This window comes from Eubalaena glacialis, chromosome 13 (genome assembly GCF_028564815.1).
Source record: "Eubalaena glacialis isolate mEubGla1 chromosome 13, mEubGla1.1.hap2.+ XY, whole genome shotgun sequence".
NCBI lineage: Eukaryota > Metazoa > Chordata > Mammalia > Artiodactyla > Balaenidae > Eubalaena > Eubalaena glacialis.
The window spans coordinates 22331824-22349657 of NC_083728.1; the positions used below are offsets into that span (position 1 = coordinate 22331824).

Consider the following 17834-nt stretch of genomic DNA (forward strand, 5'->3'; position numbering starts at 1 on the left):
GGGTGGGTTCGGCATGGGTCCTGGGAGGCGGCTGGGACATTAGGAGCTGGCAGAGGGGGGCTCCTGGAGAGCCTCGAAGCCCCTCGAAGGGGTCCTGCTGGTGCAGAGCTCTGCATGGGGCCATGGGGTCAGAGAGGAAAGGCCCTCCTTCCGACTTGCCATGTGAAGGGGCAGATTCCTGCCCCGGGGTGGGCAGGGAGCTGTTTCTTAGTATAAGGAGGCTGAACATGAAGGACGCACCTGGAGACAGTGGGGTCTCCCTCTCCTCCCAGGGCCCCTGTGAGCCACCCTGCCAACCGACCACAGCTCTCCTGGGGGCTCTGCTCCCAGTTCTTTGCCAGAGGAGAGGCCCCAGTTCTGCTCAGAAGATTCAAGTCCAAATTTGGGGAGGGGTCACTGTCCGCACCTCCAGGTCCAAGCAGGGGATGGTCGGAAGGAGGGGGAGTGAGGCTGGGAGGCCCCGGCTTGGGACGGGATGGGGGACAAGCAAGCAAAGCGAAACACTGGACTCTACTGAAGCTGGTGACAGAAGGCGGCAGCCCGGCCCCGGCCTGGTGCCCCACCCCAGCGTACCGGGGCGGTTGTCCCCTCGGTGCCCGGGCCACCTTCTCTGAGCCAGGTCACGGGGAGGGTCTGAAGGGGAAGGGTTGGGCGGGCCTTACATGCTGAGCCAAGGGGTGGTGGGAGGAGGGCCGACGTGGGGGTCACGGGCGGTCTCGGGATGGGGAGGCAGCTGGACACGGGCAGTCCCGTCCCCAGCGGTCCAGCGGCTCCTCATGCACTCGTACAGCCGTAGGGGCGCAGGGCGGGCCGGCGGCGCGCTGGGCATCAGTCTAGAGGCTGCAGGCCTCCTCATCCACCGAGCGCTTCCGCAGCTCCTTGCCCGGCTTGGGGGGCGGCGGGGCGGGCGCTGCGGGCGGGGCCTCGGGCAGGTGCAGGACGGAGTTCTCTCCCGGCTGCACCCGCAGGTAGGCCTTGACCTTGTGGTGCCGGGCCTTACCGTCGCTGAAGTCGATGACACGGCACTCGTAGGTGCCTTCGTCCGTGGGCTTCACCCGCGACAGGCGCAGCTTGTGGGAGATGTTGCTGCCCACCACCTTGACCACCTGGGGGCGACAGAGAGACGGTGACCTGGCCACGGGAGCCCACTCCGTGGGTGGGGCCCCAGAGACACTCCCACGAGGGCACGCGGAGTTCAACAGCAATAGAAGCAACTTCAATGGCCATCAACAGATCAGATAAATAGGCAGTAGTCAGTTCATTCAGTGGACTATTGCACAGCAGTTAAAAAAAATGAGCTAGAACTAGGCGTGTTAGAGCTCAGGGACATGCAGGAAGTGAAAAGATCTCATTGCAAAACTCCTACATGCAGTGTGATGCCATTTCTGGAAAGAAACAAAGGAAAATACTCTACACTGGTTTTGGTGACTTGTGTGTGTGCAAGTTTGAAAACAGATGGGAGGGAACACAGTGGCCTCACAGCCATGGTTGTCTCTGGAGTGGAGCCCAGGGAAGGGCCGAGGACCTGGGGTAGACTGCAAAGTGAATCCTTAGCTTTGTTTCTCAAACAAACAAACAAACAAATAAATGCTGATAACAAATATATCAGGATGCTAACAACTGTTCAGTTGCAGGGGAGCAAGAGTGTGACATCTGTCTTTGTACTTTGGCTTTTTGCTCGTTTATTTATTTGATGTGGTTTTAAAAATTTTACTTAAAATTAAAATATAATTTATACAGAGTAAGGCACACACAGCTTAATGAAATTTTACTCACATGTACACTGGTGTGACCACCATCCAGAGCAAGGCATGGCACGCTTACAACCCTCTGGAGCGCACCCTTGTGGCCCCTCCTTGTCAATACTCACCCCCCAGGGGTTACCCACTAGTCTGATTTCTATCACCATAGATTAGTTTTCCCTGTTCTTGAACTCCTCCGTGTGTGGCTTCTTTCACACAACATAACATCAGTGAGATTCCTTCATGTTGCACGGTTCAGTTTGTTCTTTTTTATTGCAGTGTAGTATTCCATCATATGGATATACCACAATCTGTTTACCCAGTCACCTGTTGATGGACATTTGGGTAGTTTTCAGATTACAGCTCTTATGAATAAATCTGCCACAAACATAAAGCTACTGTGAGTTTTTTTCAATTAAGAAAGAAAAGGCAGTTGGACAGTCATATAAGATAAATCATTGGGGAAGCTGGGTGAAGGGGACAGGGGACTCTGTGATCTCTTTTTGCAACTTTCTATGAGTCTGCAATTCAAAATAAAAAGCTGGAAAAAAAGAGAGGAGTTGGGCCTATAGAGTGGGGGGGGGGTGGTAATGGGAGGGGGCTTCCATCCTTCCTTGTCCCCTTATTTCTTACAACCAAAAGGAGCCTTGCCCCACCTCCTGTAGCCCCTGCCCCACCTACACAGAACAAGGGAGAACAGTCCCCAACCGCCAGCCACGGACCCCCTGCCCAGTGATCTCACCACCAGTTGGCATTGCAGGCTCGCCAGGGCCAGGATGGAGCTGAGTGGGATTCAGACCTGTGGCCCCAGTTCTGAGCCCATCTGGTCCCTCTCCCCTTGGGCGGGGTGGGGGCAATGGGGACAGACAACCAGCCTGCCTATTCTTGCCACACCCCAAATTCTGGAGGAGGACACCCCTGCCGATCACCCTTGCAGTAAGGAGGCCAGGATGAGGAAGAAGACGGTCTCTGAGGGGGTGCATTCACTGTGCAGCGGGCACTCACACACATGACTTCTAATCACCCCACTAATCTGCTCTGGCTTCCCTGGCCCCTTCCTCCCAGATGCCAAGCTCCTTCTGGCCTCACAGCCTTCTGGTCTCTCTGCCTGGGTGCTGTCCCCTTGACTCCCATTCATTCTCAAACATCACCTCCCCCAAAAAGCCTTCGATCACATCTCCCTGTCTATTTCTTTCCTAACAGTCATCACAATTTGAGAACCATTTTGTTTACTTGATTTTTGTTTCTCTCTCTGGCTAAACTATAAACTCCACGAGGGCAGGGATGATACCTATTTTGTTCATCTTAGTGACCATCACAGAGCCTGGTACCCTGCAAATAATAACGATAAAAACATTTGTTAAATCAATGGCCTCACTCTAGCTCCTTCTTTCTCCAAATGAAGTGGTACCAGATATTACGCTTTTTGATTTTAGGTCATGTATATATGATCCTACCCACTTTACAGATGGCGAAGCTACGGCTCTGAAAGAAGCGACTTTCCCATGGGCACTGAGTCAGTGAACGGCAGAGCGGGGAACTGACCCCAGGCCTGAGTCCATGCACTCAAACCCTCCAAAGGCGTGACAGAGGCCCACAGAGGGCCACGCAGAGCTGGCAGGGCCAAGGGCGGTTTCCCAGGCTCCAGAAGGGAAGAGAGCAGTGGGCAGCCACAAGGAGCCTGGCCCGTCCTCCCTTATTCTGAGCCTTCCTGGCTGGTCATCATCCCCCCACGAAGCAGGAAAGCACGGGCTTACGGCACAGCAGGAGGCAGGAGGTGAGACAGAGGCAGAACTTCCCACCTTCCCACCAGAGCAAGCAGCGGGAGACTCTTCCAGCTGCCCCCCTGGGCAGAGGACCCCTCCTCTCCCAGCTGGAGGCCATCAGCCCTGCTGATTCCATCACCTCTGGCCAAGGGCACGGAGAGGCCCTGCGGCCCTGCCAAGCTCTCAGGAGAGTTAGGAGATGCTGCTGCAAATGCGCAGCGGGGAGCGAATTACCTCAACATCTGTTTCCCTCACGGATATTAATTATCCTTCATTTGTCAACCCTACAAGGCGCTAATGGAGTAATAATGTGAAGGCTGGGAGCAGCGCTAGGGAGGGAGCGCCGAGCCCAGCCCACCCCTCCGCCCAGCTCCGGCCCAGAGGCCAAGGCCTGGGCACCAGCTCCCTCCTGCCCTGTCGCCCCTCTGTGTGGCCTCCCCACTCAGGGAGGAGGAGGGAGACAGGGAGCACAGCAGACGGTGCTGGGAGGCTGATTCTGACCCTGACAAGTCACCAGCACCCTGGCCTTGGTTTTCTTGGGCTAGATTCATCCATCCATCCATCCAGCTGACGATTAGCGAGCGCCCACTCCGAGCTGGGCGCTGGGGATACAGCTGTGAATCAGCCAGACCCCAGCAACATCCACACGCGGGCTCCAGGTCTAACGGAAAACCCAGACCTCACACCCGTAACCAAGCACCCCGGGGAGCTGGTTTCCAACAGGACGAAGGGAGGGGACACACATCAGAGGCTGCTCCCTCCCAGCCCCAGGGGTCTGCGCCTTTAAGCACCGTCCGGAGAAGGCAAATAAGAAAAACAGTCACAACAGTAATGGTATTGCTGGTAGCTAGTGTTTATGGAGCGCTTGATCCCTGTGAAATGATGCGCTAAATAGTCTACACCTTATTTAAACCTCATAATAACCCCGTGATGTAGGCACTGCTGGGATACCCACTGTATGGGTCAGAAAACGGAGGCTCGGAGAGGGGAAGTGATTTGCCCAAGGCCACCCAGCTGGTGACAGAGACCAGGCCTTAACCACATCTCTGGGGAGCCTCCCGGAACCGGTAAACCACAGGTCTTTCTACCCCCTCCCCCGTCATTCCATAGGCCCCCAGCCCTCCATGTCTTGGGGGAGCCCAGTCCCTCCTCAGAAGCACCTCCTGTGCGAGGGGGCCCATCATCCTACCCAGGCTTCTTGTGGGTGGTGGAGCAGCCTGTTGGATTTCAACATTCACAGACTGGGCAGAAAAATCCTGCGGCCTAGCCTTCCAACACAGCCGGAGAGGCTATGAGGGGACGAGACCCCCAGGCGGCAGCTGGCTGTAAATCATAATCACCTCGGCACAGGCATCGACAAGCCTTAGCAGTGCAATTAAGTACCTAATTATGGTGAAAGAGACAAGGCCAGTCCACACCAGGACCAAGCTCAGCCTCCTCCCTGCTTGCCCACGGCCCAGGCCTTTCTGGACACGGCAGGAGCCCACAGACCATCAGGTGGGCAGGCTGGGATCTTCCTCCCGAGCTGAGCCAGGAAGAATGGGTGATGCTAATTTGCGTCCATGGTGCCAGACCTTTCCTCCACATGGCCTCAGCCTAAGAGTGACGCGGTGGTCCTGGGAAGGTGCTGGGTGGGGAAGAGGGGTCAGAGGGTCCCTGCCCCAGGCCAGGGCTTGCTCTGAGCTCCGCCACTCCCATGCCTCCGTCAGCAGCACCCAGCCACCTCATCAGCCCCTTGGCATGTCCAGAACCCAACCCAGAGTCTCCCCAAATCTGGGCCCCAGAAGGCTTCACCCATTCCAGCTAGACCTTCCCAAGTCATCATCCCCATTGCTCCTTTCACACTCTGGCACAATCCATCTCTGAATCCCACTGATCTTCCCTCTAAACATCACTGGGCCCCCTCCCCTTCTCTCCAGAATCCAGATCCCCAGGCACTGGCCAGGACAACACCGCAGCCTCTTCCAGGGTCTCCCCAAAGCCACTCTGGCTCCTTCCAATCCGTCCTCCCGTGACAGCCAGACAGATCTTCCCAAAACGCCCCCAACTTAGAACGCTTCCTTTGATGGCTCCCAGCAGTGGCTGCTGGGGGGACCTTTGGGGTCTCATCCCCACCTTCCCCTCAGCCACAACAGCCTCCTGCAGTTCCTCCAACACACACACCCAGAGAAGTTCCCCCTACTCCTAGTCAACCTCTCTACACTTCAGTGCTCACTTCACCTCACTCCACCTCCTCCAGGAAGTCCTCCAGACCCACCAGACTAGGTCAGGTCCTCTGTTACTGGCTGCGCTCCTTCTCATTTTGATGGTCACAGTTGTAATTTTACTTTTTTTTTTTTTTTTAATTTATTTATTTATGGCTGTGTTGGGTCTTCGTTTCTGTGCAAGGGCTTTCTCTAGTTGTGGCAAGCGGGGGCCACTCTTCATCGTGGTGCACGGGCCTCTCACTATCGCGGCCTCTCTTGTTGCGGAGCACGGGCTCCAGACGCGCAGGCTCAGTAATTGTGGCTCACGGGCCTAGTTGCTCCGCGGCATGTGGGATCTTCCCAGACCAGGGCTCAAACCCATGTCCCCTGCATTGGCAGGCAGATTCTCAACCACTGCGCCACCAGGGAAGCCCTGTAATTTTACTTTTTATCATGAGGGATTATTGGATTAACATCCATCCCCCACACTGACTGGGAGTACCGTGAGAGCAGGGACCGGGAGTGTGTGACCATGGCCTTCACACAGTAATCTTTGCAGTCCCAGCCAAAGGCCGGCTGCTCTATGGATGTCTCAAGGGATTTCCAAGATGGATGGAGTTATTTTTGACTCCACATGAATCTTGCCTCCCTTTCAGACTTCAGAGTTCCATGCCCTTTGTATATTGTGGATCACGGCAGGAATTTCAAGAAAATATAGAAACGTCTACTGCAGAAAATAAAGTCATAATACACCATGACCCGCCGCTTGGCCTGTTAATCCTTAGTGAAGGATGCAGACCTCGTGTGCTGCTCCGGTGGTCCCAGCCCCCATCCCCTGCACCAGAAAATATGCGGTATCCATATGTGTATCACACCTGTGGGGCAGCCAAGCGGGGTAAACAGGGGCTTGACCTATAGGGCCACTTGGCTGATCTGACCAATGAAGCTGCCTTTTAACCATTTATGGAGATTTGGGGACAGGGGGCTGCAGTATGCTTCCTGAGGCCACTTTGGACGTACCTGGCTTTTAGGGCTTAGCTGGAGAGGAGGCTTAGGATAAGTGGGCTGGAGCACGAGGCCACACGTATGTGGGGACCCAGGCTGCCCACGGCTATTTTGGACTGAAACAGGTTACATGAACTGAATCTACAGCACAAACGACTTTGGTTAGACCGAAGGACGAACTAACAGTAATGAAGGCAGGTAAGCCCCCTGGGAAAGAAGATGTGTGGAGAATTTCACCTTATTTTACAATTAGGAAGTCGGGGGCCATCTCAACTTGCAAAACTGGTTAAGGGGAAATTAACCTAAATTCCAAAAGACAGAACTTCAGTTAGGTCAAAAGAAAAGTTTCCAGAACTTGAAAATGGACATAGCAGAATTTACCTGAGCCACAGGAATAAGGCCCTGATGGTAGAATCCTCAGCATATACAAGCTCCCAAGGGAGATATTTTTAAGGCCACGGGGTCCTTTCCAAGGCCCCAAGTTAAATGAGATAATTCATGTAAAGTACTCATCATGGTTCCTGACATATGGTGGGCATTCAATAAATGTTAGCTGCTTTATTATTACTATTATTATGATTATCATCATCATCATCACAGATGCCTGTCCTCCCATATAAATGATCTCCCAATGAGATTCTGAGCTCTTTTCATTCCCTCCCATTTCCTGTAGAGAATCTGGGCCTCCTTTCCCTGCTCCACACATGCTAGGAACAGGAGTCACATGATTCGAATACTCATATTAAGTTTCCACTCTAGTACCCACTGTCATTCACACGGCCAAATCCAGAGGACTTTACAGTTGCCGAAGTGTTTTCATATATTCATTAGACAGCAGCGAGGGGGGAAAGAGAGGCCCAGGGAGCTGGCAGAGCTGGACCAGGACTCAGGTCCTATGACATTCAGTGCTGGCTCCACTGTGTCCACATTGTCCCACCCCCGCACTCAGCACTGCCATATCTCAACCTTCCCAGGGCCACCATGGCGGCCCCAATGGGTTACAGAGCCCATCATAGAGCCCTGCTGCCACTAAACTCCCAGAAACTCACTGTACTTCCTCCTCCGAACCTGAGGTCCCCCAGGTGCTGATGCTACCAGCAGGGAGACTGAGCCGTTTGGCTTTCACAGTTTTTCAAAAATCAGATTAGGTCCCAACAGTTAAAAATTGGGAGATTATTCCATGGAACTCGGGATTTTTAGGTGACATGGGACTATGGGGCCGGAATTCCTGCCTGGCTCATCTAGCTCCTACAGATACAGGGCCTGCGGTCCCCAGGTCCCATAGTTTCACACAAGCCCCTTCACGGCTGCACGTCCCCTGTACACATACAGGCACAGGCATGATGCACATCGTGTTGGCATGTCCGTTTATCAAAATCTGTGTCTGGCTTTACACTGCCATTGGCCTGGGGGTGTGTGTGTATGTGTGACAGTCACTTGATAAATATTTATTGAGCACTAACTACCTGCCAGGCACTGTGCCAGGCTCTGGAAATGTAACAGTCAATCAGGCAAGCACAGTCCCAGCCCCACTGTCTCTGGGGAAGACAGGCCTGAAACAAATGCTCACAGGCATGGATAAGTGCAGACAGAAATGCAGCCAGCAGGGAGAAGCAAGGGGTGCCGGCTGAGTTCCAGGGTCCAGGGAGGCTTGCTGAGCTGAGCTCTGAAGGAAGAGAGAGGAACAGTTTTCTAGGCAGAGGGACTGGCCTGTGCAAAGGCCCAGAGGTGGAAGGAATGGGGGGCTGGAAGGCAGCGGGTGGAAGGGGGCGGTGTGAGCCGGGTCAAGCAAGACGAGATAGCCCAGAGGGTGAGCAGAGCAAGTTGCACAGAACCTCGAAGCCCGCAGAGAAAAGTTTGAGCCTTCTCCTAAGCTGCGGGAAACCGGGGTGTGCCTCTGCTTACAGGTGTCCACTAACTGCGCGTCTGTGTATTTAAGAACGGTCACGTGCAAGACGCTGTCTGCACAAGGAACTGGGTCTGTGCTTGTCTGTGAGTTTCCTAACCAGAGTCCCAGAGCCCCAGCTGGTGCAAGAATCGCCGGGGCTAGGATGGGGTGGGGGGGATTGCACAATCATGGTGAGCACATTTATTTTATTTAACCAGTTAGCACCTTCGCATTCCCCTCACGTGGGGCCCAACAGCCTTGAATTCTAATCCTCTAAGTCAATTAGATTATTCTCTCCTTTGCCTGAGACGCTCCTTAAACCCCAAACAAAATCATCGGCGAGAGAGTTGCCATGAACGGCGTATATTAATACACACACAGATTTCTACCTTCCTGGGCTTAACTGATGGGTGTTTGGGCAAGAAATGGGGTATTACGTATGGGTGTGCCCTTGGCAGAGGGTGAGGGTTAGGGTGAGGGGCTAGGGATTTAGAGAGGGTGGACCAGCAGCCGCCCTGAGCTGGAAATGCCTCAAATTTCCAGATCGCAACTCAGAAAGGCCCCGGGGCAGATTGCACAAATGAGGCTTTGAAGGCCCTTGTCTGTCATCTGCCTACCTCCTGCTTGAGCTTCTGTGGGAGCCTCCCTCCTGGCCTCCCTGCCTCCGTTCTGCCACCTCCAGTGCCTGGCACAGCACCTCATGCCTCCCAATGCCCACTCTTTACACTGTGACTTCTGCTCAGGGAGCTCCTCTGCATCTAACTGGCCTTGGGGTCCCGAGCTCCCCCGCAGGTCCTTGAAGGGCTTCAGAAGGAGCAGCAGAAAAGAGTGATTTTGGAGGTCACTCCCACACATGCGCATTCATACCCCGGCGGGCACCTGCATCTTCTACGTATGTGTCCAGTGGACTTCTAACCTCCTGCCAGGCTGACCGCATGCCCTGTGCACATACCCAACCTGGTCCCATGGCCACATGTGTCACCAGGCCGGTCCCCTCTACACAGTCTCTTTTCTCGATCCTGCCTGCCTCTTCCAGGCCCTGCTTTGGGTGCCCTCCTCTACAAAAACTGTCAATCCCTGAGTCCCCTGGGTGCCCCACCTCACTGGGCTCCAGCATAGCCTGGAGACAAAAAGCTGGAGGCAGCTCAGCCAAGTCACGACCTCCAGCAAGGCTTTGACCCCTCTAAGCCTCAGTTGCCCCACCTGTAAAATGGGTGAAAGCTTGCCCTTCCCCATAGAGATGGAGCAACGATAAAATGAGTCAATGCATTAGAAGTCCCGGCCAGTCTTGAAATCCTTCAGCTGTAGTTTCCCTGTCCCGCCTCATGTCCGGAGCCAGATGACCCAAGTGACCATGAGATGCCATAGCAGTCATTCGTGATGGGCCAAAAAAAGCCGGCTCAGTATCATTATACCCTGTTGGTTCCCCAAATAAAAAATACTGCTGAGACAGACATGAAGCATCAGGGATGCACACAGCCTTGGCCCCAAGAGGAGAGAATGCGTCTTCTCTCCTTGTCATTTGTTTGTGCCTGTCATTCAATGAACTTGAAAAATCTCTGGCTTTTAAAAAACAGAGCCAGGCCAATTTTTCCCCCTTCTTTTTTCCTTCTCCTCCATCTTCTTGCCCAAGCTCCCTGCTTAACTGGATTTTTTTTTTTTTTTTTTTTTTTTTTTAAATTACAGCTGTGTCCTCCATTAGAGCCCTTGTGAGAAGTCATTACCAAAACTCACACTTATTTTGGTTGCGTCCTTCCCTGCATCTTCCTGCTGAGATGCTTTTAGCTGTTGGGAGCGGGAGGGTGGAGAAAACAGAGACAATGTGTTAGGATCAGGGGGTGGGGATACAAGCAATGGCTAAGATTCTCGCGACCGCAAGTGATGCTCTGGGGACTACGGGTCTAGAGGTTGGGGTCCTTCAGCTCTATGTCCACTCAGGGGATGGAGGTGAGTCAGAGCAAAGGAAGATAAAGGAGGTGCCTATAAAACTGTGCATGTGCTACGCATTCTGATATGTAGGGTATTTGGAGATATACAGGGAGGGTACGTGTGAACAGGCAAAAATGTGATTCGGGCTTGGTGTGTCTGTAGGAGTGTCTGTCTGTACACTTGCATCTCTCTATCTGTGAATGTGTTGTGTTTTCAGGAGGGTTTGCAGCAGATGCTGTCGGAGCCCTGCCCACATACTATCTCCCTGCAAGCTGACCCCAGAGGCGTCCAACTGCAAAGCCTGCAACTCTTTGCCTAAGGGCTTTCTCTGACTACTGGAGTCCTTTGAGCCTGTGTGCTGGGGTTGACACCTCCAGGAGCTAGATGAGTTTAATATATATGTGTGAATATGTTAGAGGCCATTTCATGAAACATGCAAGAATGTGTGAGCATGCCCGTGTGTGCATATGAAGGTGTGTCATGTAAGTGTTCATAAGTGAACAGGTGGGCAGATACATATGTGTTTGCATAATATTTACATGTACACAAGCGTAAGAATGAGAGTGTCTTAGTTTGTTCCCCCAGAAGCAGACCCTGAGACAAAGATTCAGGTGCAAGTGGTTTATTTGGTAGGTGATCCCAGGAAACATCAGGAGAGGAATGAGTGAGTGAGACAAAAGAGGGAAGGAAGTCAATAATGGGTATGTCATCAAGCCAGTTACCACCCTGGGCAACTGGAACTTACTCCCACTGGGCACCTGGGGGAAAGGGAGTACGATGCCCTTCAGTTATCCCAACTGAGGAGCAAGGGAGCTGGGGTATTTACCCTCCAACTCCCGTCAGTCATTGACGGAGCGCTCCTCCAGCCTGCCTTGCTGGCCAGCAGGCGCTGTTGTCCAGAGAAAACCCTCAGGCAGTGTTGCAGGGGTTGGCAGCGGGGCTGGTGGCAGGGGATGGTGCTTACCCGGCACGTGGGCGGGGACACCAATAGCTTCTGCACCCCGCCATCCCCTCCCCCCCTCCCCGCCGCAGGCTGGCACAGTGTGTGCGTGGGAGCGTGTACGAGTGCAGAGTTGAATGTGTGTGCCGTGACTGGGCTGCCTCGTGTGCCTGCACGTATGTGGAAAGGCATGCATGTACACGTGTGTGTGACAGCTTCTGTCCCTCTGGCCTGCTTCCTCACCTGTACATGAAGGGAGGGACTCTACTCCTTGGAAGGCCCTTCTTAGTGGGCCCATCCCAAGCGCTCAGCCTGGCTTCGCCCCCTGCTCCTCCCCACAAACAGGCCTCCGTTCCGGGAAAAAGGGAAGGAGACAGCCGGGGGCTTCAGAGGACGAACAGAGCTGGGGCCACGCCCCTCCGAGGAGGTGAGGGGCAGAGACCAGGGCTCTCCCAGCCCCACTCGGAAGTCTCCCCAGGGGCGGTACCTGGTTCGAGGCCCATCCCTGCTTGTCCGTCCAGTCTCTGTGGCTCCGCACGTACCACCACTGGATCTCCAGCGAGTAGGAGGGGGAGCCGCTGCCGCGGAAGGAGCAGGCCATCTCCACGTCCTCGCCCGTCCGCGCCGTCATGTCGTGGGGCGTCTCTGTGAACAGGGCTGTGCGGAGAAACCGGGGAGGGGGGGCCAGGGCTCAGGATACAGCAGGGCCGGCGGCCCGGGGCTGGTGCGGGGGCTGGAGCGGAGAGAGAGGGAGCGGCCGGGCCTGCGGGGGGGCGGGGGGGCGGGGGGGCGGCCTGGCTGCAGGTGGGGCACCTGGACGAGCTCCGCGAGGCTGCGCAGAGGCCTGTGCGGCGGCAGCTGACCAGACCTGGGGATGACGGAGTAGGCCCCGGGCCCCGGAGGCCCCACACAGCTGGGCCTTGATCCCGGAGCCCGCGGGCACCAGATTCTCGAGAAGGGAGCGATGGATCCGAGGAGGCCTTGGTTGGAAGGTGTGAGCAAGGAGGCCAGGGAGGAAGCTGCCGTTTTCATCAGTTCTTCCCGATTTCTCCAGTTGCCCCCATCCTGGGTTATTCCCCACCCCAGGGCACAGCGTTCAGCACCGTCTTTGCAAAACCAAATCAGACCTACCCCCCGGCCCCCTCGGAACCCTTCCTCGGGTCCCCTCTGCACCAGGTTGGGGGGCAAGCCCTGCCCACCTCCCCCTGGTCTCCATTCTGTCCTGTGAACATGCCTCACTTTCTCACCTCACTTTTGCCCTCGCTGTTCCCAATGCCTGGAATGTTCTTCCCTTGGTCCCTCTTCATCCAGCAAGTCACTCAAAGCTCAGCTGAAACTTGGCCCCCTCAGAGAGGCCTTCCCTGGCCACCTGGGTAGGTTCCCCTCAACCGCCCACCTCCCACCTGCCCGGGAAATGGTCACGGTCTTGCATCGGTTCACTGCCTGCACTGCCTGTGCAAGCTGCATGAGAACAGGGACCAGCTCTCCTGTGGCTACACATCTCCCGGCACCTCGCAGGTGCCCCGAACGGGTGATACATCCTCCATCCTCTCAAGAGCCCCAGGAGGCGGTGGGAGACACATGTGCCTCCCATCCCTCCAGCAGGGTCCGGCTCACCCACCAAATCCCAGAGCAGGCGGTTCCTGGGACCCAGCAGGAGCCCCACCCACTGCCATGCCCACCACGCTGGCAGGTAAACAGAAAACAAATCCCCGCTCAGTGCAACCCAGCACCGCTCCCCACCATATGTTCTGACTCTCATCTCTCCAAACAAGTACTGTCCTGAGATGTAATTAGAATCCTTTCCTCTTCTCAGGAGAGATTTTCTCGCCCTGGAAAGACGCCTGGCAACAGGCAGGTCACCCAGGGAATGCTGCATCCATCAGTGCCCCCATCCTGTGCCCACCTTGCTGCTGCAGCCCGCCAGACACCCCCCACCCAGCGGGCAGACAAGCCCACCTTGCAGCCCCGGTGGTCCCTCAAGGCACCGCTCAGCTCAGGGCAGGAGGAGGACAGAGTCTGACTGGGGGCGGGGGTCCTGCTCTGGGGCCACCTCCCTCCACCCCCTCCCCATGATCCCGAGGGCTTTGGGAGGATCGGGATTGATAAGTTGCTTTTTCTGCTCTGCACACAGGGTTTCCAAGTGGAGCCTGACTCCAGCAACGAGTCTCTGGGCTAAGAGAAAGCCTGTGACATCCTTGACCTCCACGGTCATGGGTTCGGGCTGCCCACATCCTCTGAGGTTCGGGAGGGACCTTGTTATGCTGTTGCATAACAAAGCCCGTTTGATAAGAATGGGTGTTGTTGGAGTTACTGAACACAAGCCAGGCGTGGTGTGCAGTCAGCTGAGAGCGGGGCCTGTCTTTATTCCCAATGGGCAGCAGGCTCCTGGAGGAAGGTACCCGCCCACCCGCCTCTGCCTTCCAGGTGCCCTGGCCCCAAACTGTAGAGTTGCCCTTGCCTCCCTCGTTCTTCCTCTTACACCCCCTTTCGGTCACTGGGGAATCCCATGGGTTCTGCCTCCAGGACATCTCCTGAATCTGGTCCCTTCTGCCCACTTTGACTGCCCCATGCTGGGCCAGCCGTCACCACCTCTCACCCGTAACAGTGGGGGAGCCTCCTCACTGACCTCCCTGCCCCCTCCCCGACAATTTATTTTCAACACAGCAGCCAGAGGTAATTTGGCAAAACACAAATCAATCCCTGTCTCTTCTGTCCTCAAGCTACTTTTCCACTTGCTCATTCCATTCCTGACACGATGGCCTCCTTGCTGCTCCTCCAACATTCCAGCTGAGATCCTACCTCAGGGCCTTTGCGCGTGCTGTTCCCTCTGCCTAGAAGGCTCTTCCCCCAAATTCTCACATGGCTCCCTCCTTCCCCTGCTTCAGGACTCTGCTCAAATGTCACCTCCTCAGCAAGGCCTACCCTGACCACCTCACTTAAAACTGTATCCCTGGGAATTCCCTGGCAGTCCAGTGGTTAGGACTTGCGCGCGTTCACTGCCAGGGCCGGGGTTCGATCCCTGGTCGGGGAAATAAGATCCCACAAGCCGCATGGCCAAAATAAACAAATAAATAAAAATTTTAAAAATGAAAAGAAAATAGCAAAATTGAATTTGTATTAAAAAAAAAAACAAAAAAAAAACTGCATCCCTTGCCTCAACCCAGTGCTTCAAATCCCTCTTCCCTTCCCACATACTAACAGTGCTGTCCACTAGAACTTTCTGTGACAAGGAAAATGTTCTATATCTGAGCTAATACAGTAGCCACCAGCCACATGTATCTATTGAGCACCTGAAATATGACCAGTGTGAATGAGGAGCTGAATTTTAAGTTTTATTCCATTTAAATTCATTTAAACTTAAATGTAAATGGCCACTTGTAGGTAACGGCTATTGTATCAGGCAGCACAGCTAATACACTTATTTTATGTATGTTTATGGTCTGCTTTCCCTTCCAGGAGGCAGGGGCGGTGCCTGTCTTGTCTACTGATATATCCCCAGCCTGGCACATAGTAGGTGCTCAATAAATACTTTTTGAATAAACGAATGAGCAGACCTGGCTGGTCAGTGGTGGAGCAGCATCCACAGGCAGGAGGGCCCCCGTCCGAGAGTCCCAGGCCAGGCCCAGCCCTCCATGCCTGCTCTGATGCTGACTTGCCAACTCGAGCAGGGCTGAAGGGGGCCGCCGAGGACCGAGCCACCAGGAGGGCTGGGAGGTGATCAGAGCGAGCCGTTGGCTCCCGGTCCTGGGACAGCCGAATCCGGCTTTGTTCCAGGCCCCTGCCCACCCAGCACCCTTTGCAAACAGGGGAAGGAGGAGAGTGGTGAGGCCCCCTAGTTGGATCCGAGGTAACCGGCGGTGTGACCCTGCTGACCAAGAGACAGCGGGAGGGACACAGCTGTGACCCTCTCCAGGTGCCACTGCCTGAGCCACGGGAATCAGAAAGTACCCACACTTTTCCCTCCTGCAAATGGAGAAAGGGGGTCCAGAGCTACCGGGGAGTGGGGGGTTTGCTCATCCCAGGATCACAGAGCTAGGAAGGGCGGAGCCCGCCCTGGAGCCTGGGCCTGCGTGACTCAGCCACGGCCCTTCTCCTCCCAGAGATGGCTGAGTGGGGGAAGCACATCTGTCCTACAGGAGGATGGGAAATGGTACATCTGGGTCTCATGGGTGGAAGGAAGGGCAGAGACGGGCTGTCCTTGGGTGGGCTTTCCATGAGGGTGACCCGGGGAAGGGCCAGCCTCCATCCACCCTCATTCAGCCTCCCCCTGCCCACAAGCTCCCCCAGCTGACTGAAAACCGTGACCCTGGCCCACCAGCTCTTCTTACTGATGCAGAAGATGAGGTTCAGAGAGGGCAGCGTCTGGCCTGGGGCTACTCAGCAGCCAGGGGTCAGCAAGGTCAGGCTTCAGGCCCGCTCACCCCCAACACACAGCCCCTATCCCCCAACCCGGATCCCAGTAACTGTCCTCTAGAGGGCGCTGTCCAAAAGACACCAAATGCAAGCCACGCAGGCAAGACACATACGGCATTTTTAATTTTCTATAGCCGTATTCTAAAAAGTAACAAGACAATTTTTTTAAACAGGTGAAATTAATTTTAATCATTTATTTTATTTAACCCAAGATATCAAAAAATTATTTCAACAGGTATAAAATTATTAATGAGATATTTTACATTCTTTTTTGTGCTAAGTCTTGGATATCCAGCATGTATTTTACATGATTACAACACATCTCAATTTAGACTAGCCACATTCCCACTGCTCAGCTGCCACCTACGGCGGGTGTCCTGGCAGGTGGTGACGCTGTGCCAGCCTCAGCTCCCCTCCCCCTCACATGTCCCCATTGCTCAGAGGAGGTGGCCCAGGCCCAACATAGGGCGGTAACCCTTCCAAGGCCATGCGGCGGAGCTTGGATTTGAATCCAGGACTGTCTGACTCCCAAGGCCATGCTATTCCCAGAGAATTCAAACTCTTTTTGGTGGTAGGGCTCTTTCTTAAAAAGGAACAGTCCCAAATGGGCAACCCTGCCTTGGAAGGTCCTGGAGAGGACCCTTCCTCTGGGACGAGGTGGGCAGTCTGTTTTATTCTGAGTGTAAAGGCCTGGGTGGGTACAGAGGAGGCATTTCACCCAGGCTGAGGCAATCAAGGGAGGCTTTCCAGAGGGGTTGTTGCTCCCCCTATCCCCAGGTGGGCCAGATGTCCTGAGCTGGAGTGGGGAGGGGCACTGGCTGGGAGAATGGAGGGAGACCCCAGCTCCAAGAACTCCTGGGAGCCAGGAGAGATGTCTGCAGGTGTAGCCACAAGCTCTTCCTCGCCACAGTGGGCTCTGATCCCCTCAGACCCTGCCTGGAGGCACTTGGTGGGATGGGTTGGGGGAGGTGCCCTCAGGATCCCATTGACTCCAACCTCAGTGGTGATGGGGGCAATGCATCCTCAGGACAAGTGGGGAAACCGAGGCTCTAGACATTTGACAGCATATCTGAGTCTTCCTGTTCCAGAGGCAGCAACATGAAGGTTTGTCTGGGCTCCACCCCAAGGAAGCCCCTTCCCCCCAGGGAGAAGCTGTGTGCAGATAACTGCCAGGAGCACAGGACTGAGCTGGGGAGGAGGGACTGAGCCTGTTTCTGCCAACAGACTTGCTGTGTGACCTTGGGAGAATTTCTCCCCCTCTCTGAGCCTCAGATTGCTCCTCTATACAATGGGGGTTGTATCTCATGGTCTGAGACCCCCACCAGCTCAGACAGCCTGAGGGAGAAAGTGATGTATGCCCTAAGAGCCATGGTTTGGGCATTAGAAGGGGAGGGGTCCCTCCTACTTGGGGGAGAAGGGGACTCTGGAGGGAGGAGGAGGTGGCCTGGCCCTTCAGTCAGGCCCCGAAGGAGGCATGGATACTGACAAGCAGAAGAGGATAAAAGGGATGGTGTGAACCAAGGAGGAAAGGAGGGAAACCCAGGAAGCTTTGTTTAAAAATGATAATAATAGGGACTTCCCTGGTGGTCCAGTGGTTAAGACTCAGCTTCCACTGCAGAGGGCACGGGTTCGACCCCTGGTTGGGGAACTAAGATCCCACGTGCCGCGTGGCGCGGCCACAAATCATCATCATCGTCCACCATTTACGGAGCACCTACTGCACGCCTAGCATGGTGCAGACATTGTCTCTAACAGTCTCTAATCCACTCACTCCCATTTGACAGGTGAGGAAAATGAGGCTCAGAAAGGTGACATCATTTGCCCAAGACACACACAGAGCTGGAATTTGAACCTGGGTCTGACCAGCAGGTATGACCAAGACCCAGGGGTCCATCAGCTCCCATCAGAATTTGTTCTGGGGCTTCCCTGGTGGCGCAGTGGTTGAGAATCTGCCTGCCGATG

General features: G+C 54.8%; 1 protein-coding gene across 1 annotated transcript in view; it reads right to left on the reverse strand.

The window, feature by feature from the left end:
- Positions 1-773: 773 nt before the first annotated feature.
- Positions 774-17834, reverse strand: part of VSTM2L (V-set and transmembrane domain containing 2 like) — a 35482-nt gene continuing 18421 nt past the window's right edge. The window contains exons 2-4 of the mRNA XM_061209308.1: positions 11944-12113; positions 10322-10372; positions 774-1106 (exon numbers count right to left, since the gene is read on the reverse strand). Coding sequence (XP_061065291.1) covers positions 834-1106; positions 10322-10372; positions 11944-12113 — 494 coding nt within the window. The 3' untranslated portion in view covers positions 774-833. The remainder of the gene's footprint in view (positions 1107-10321; positions 10373-11943; positions 12114-17834) is intronic.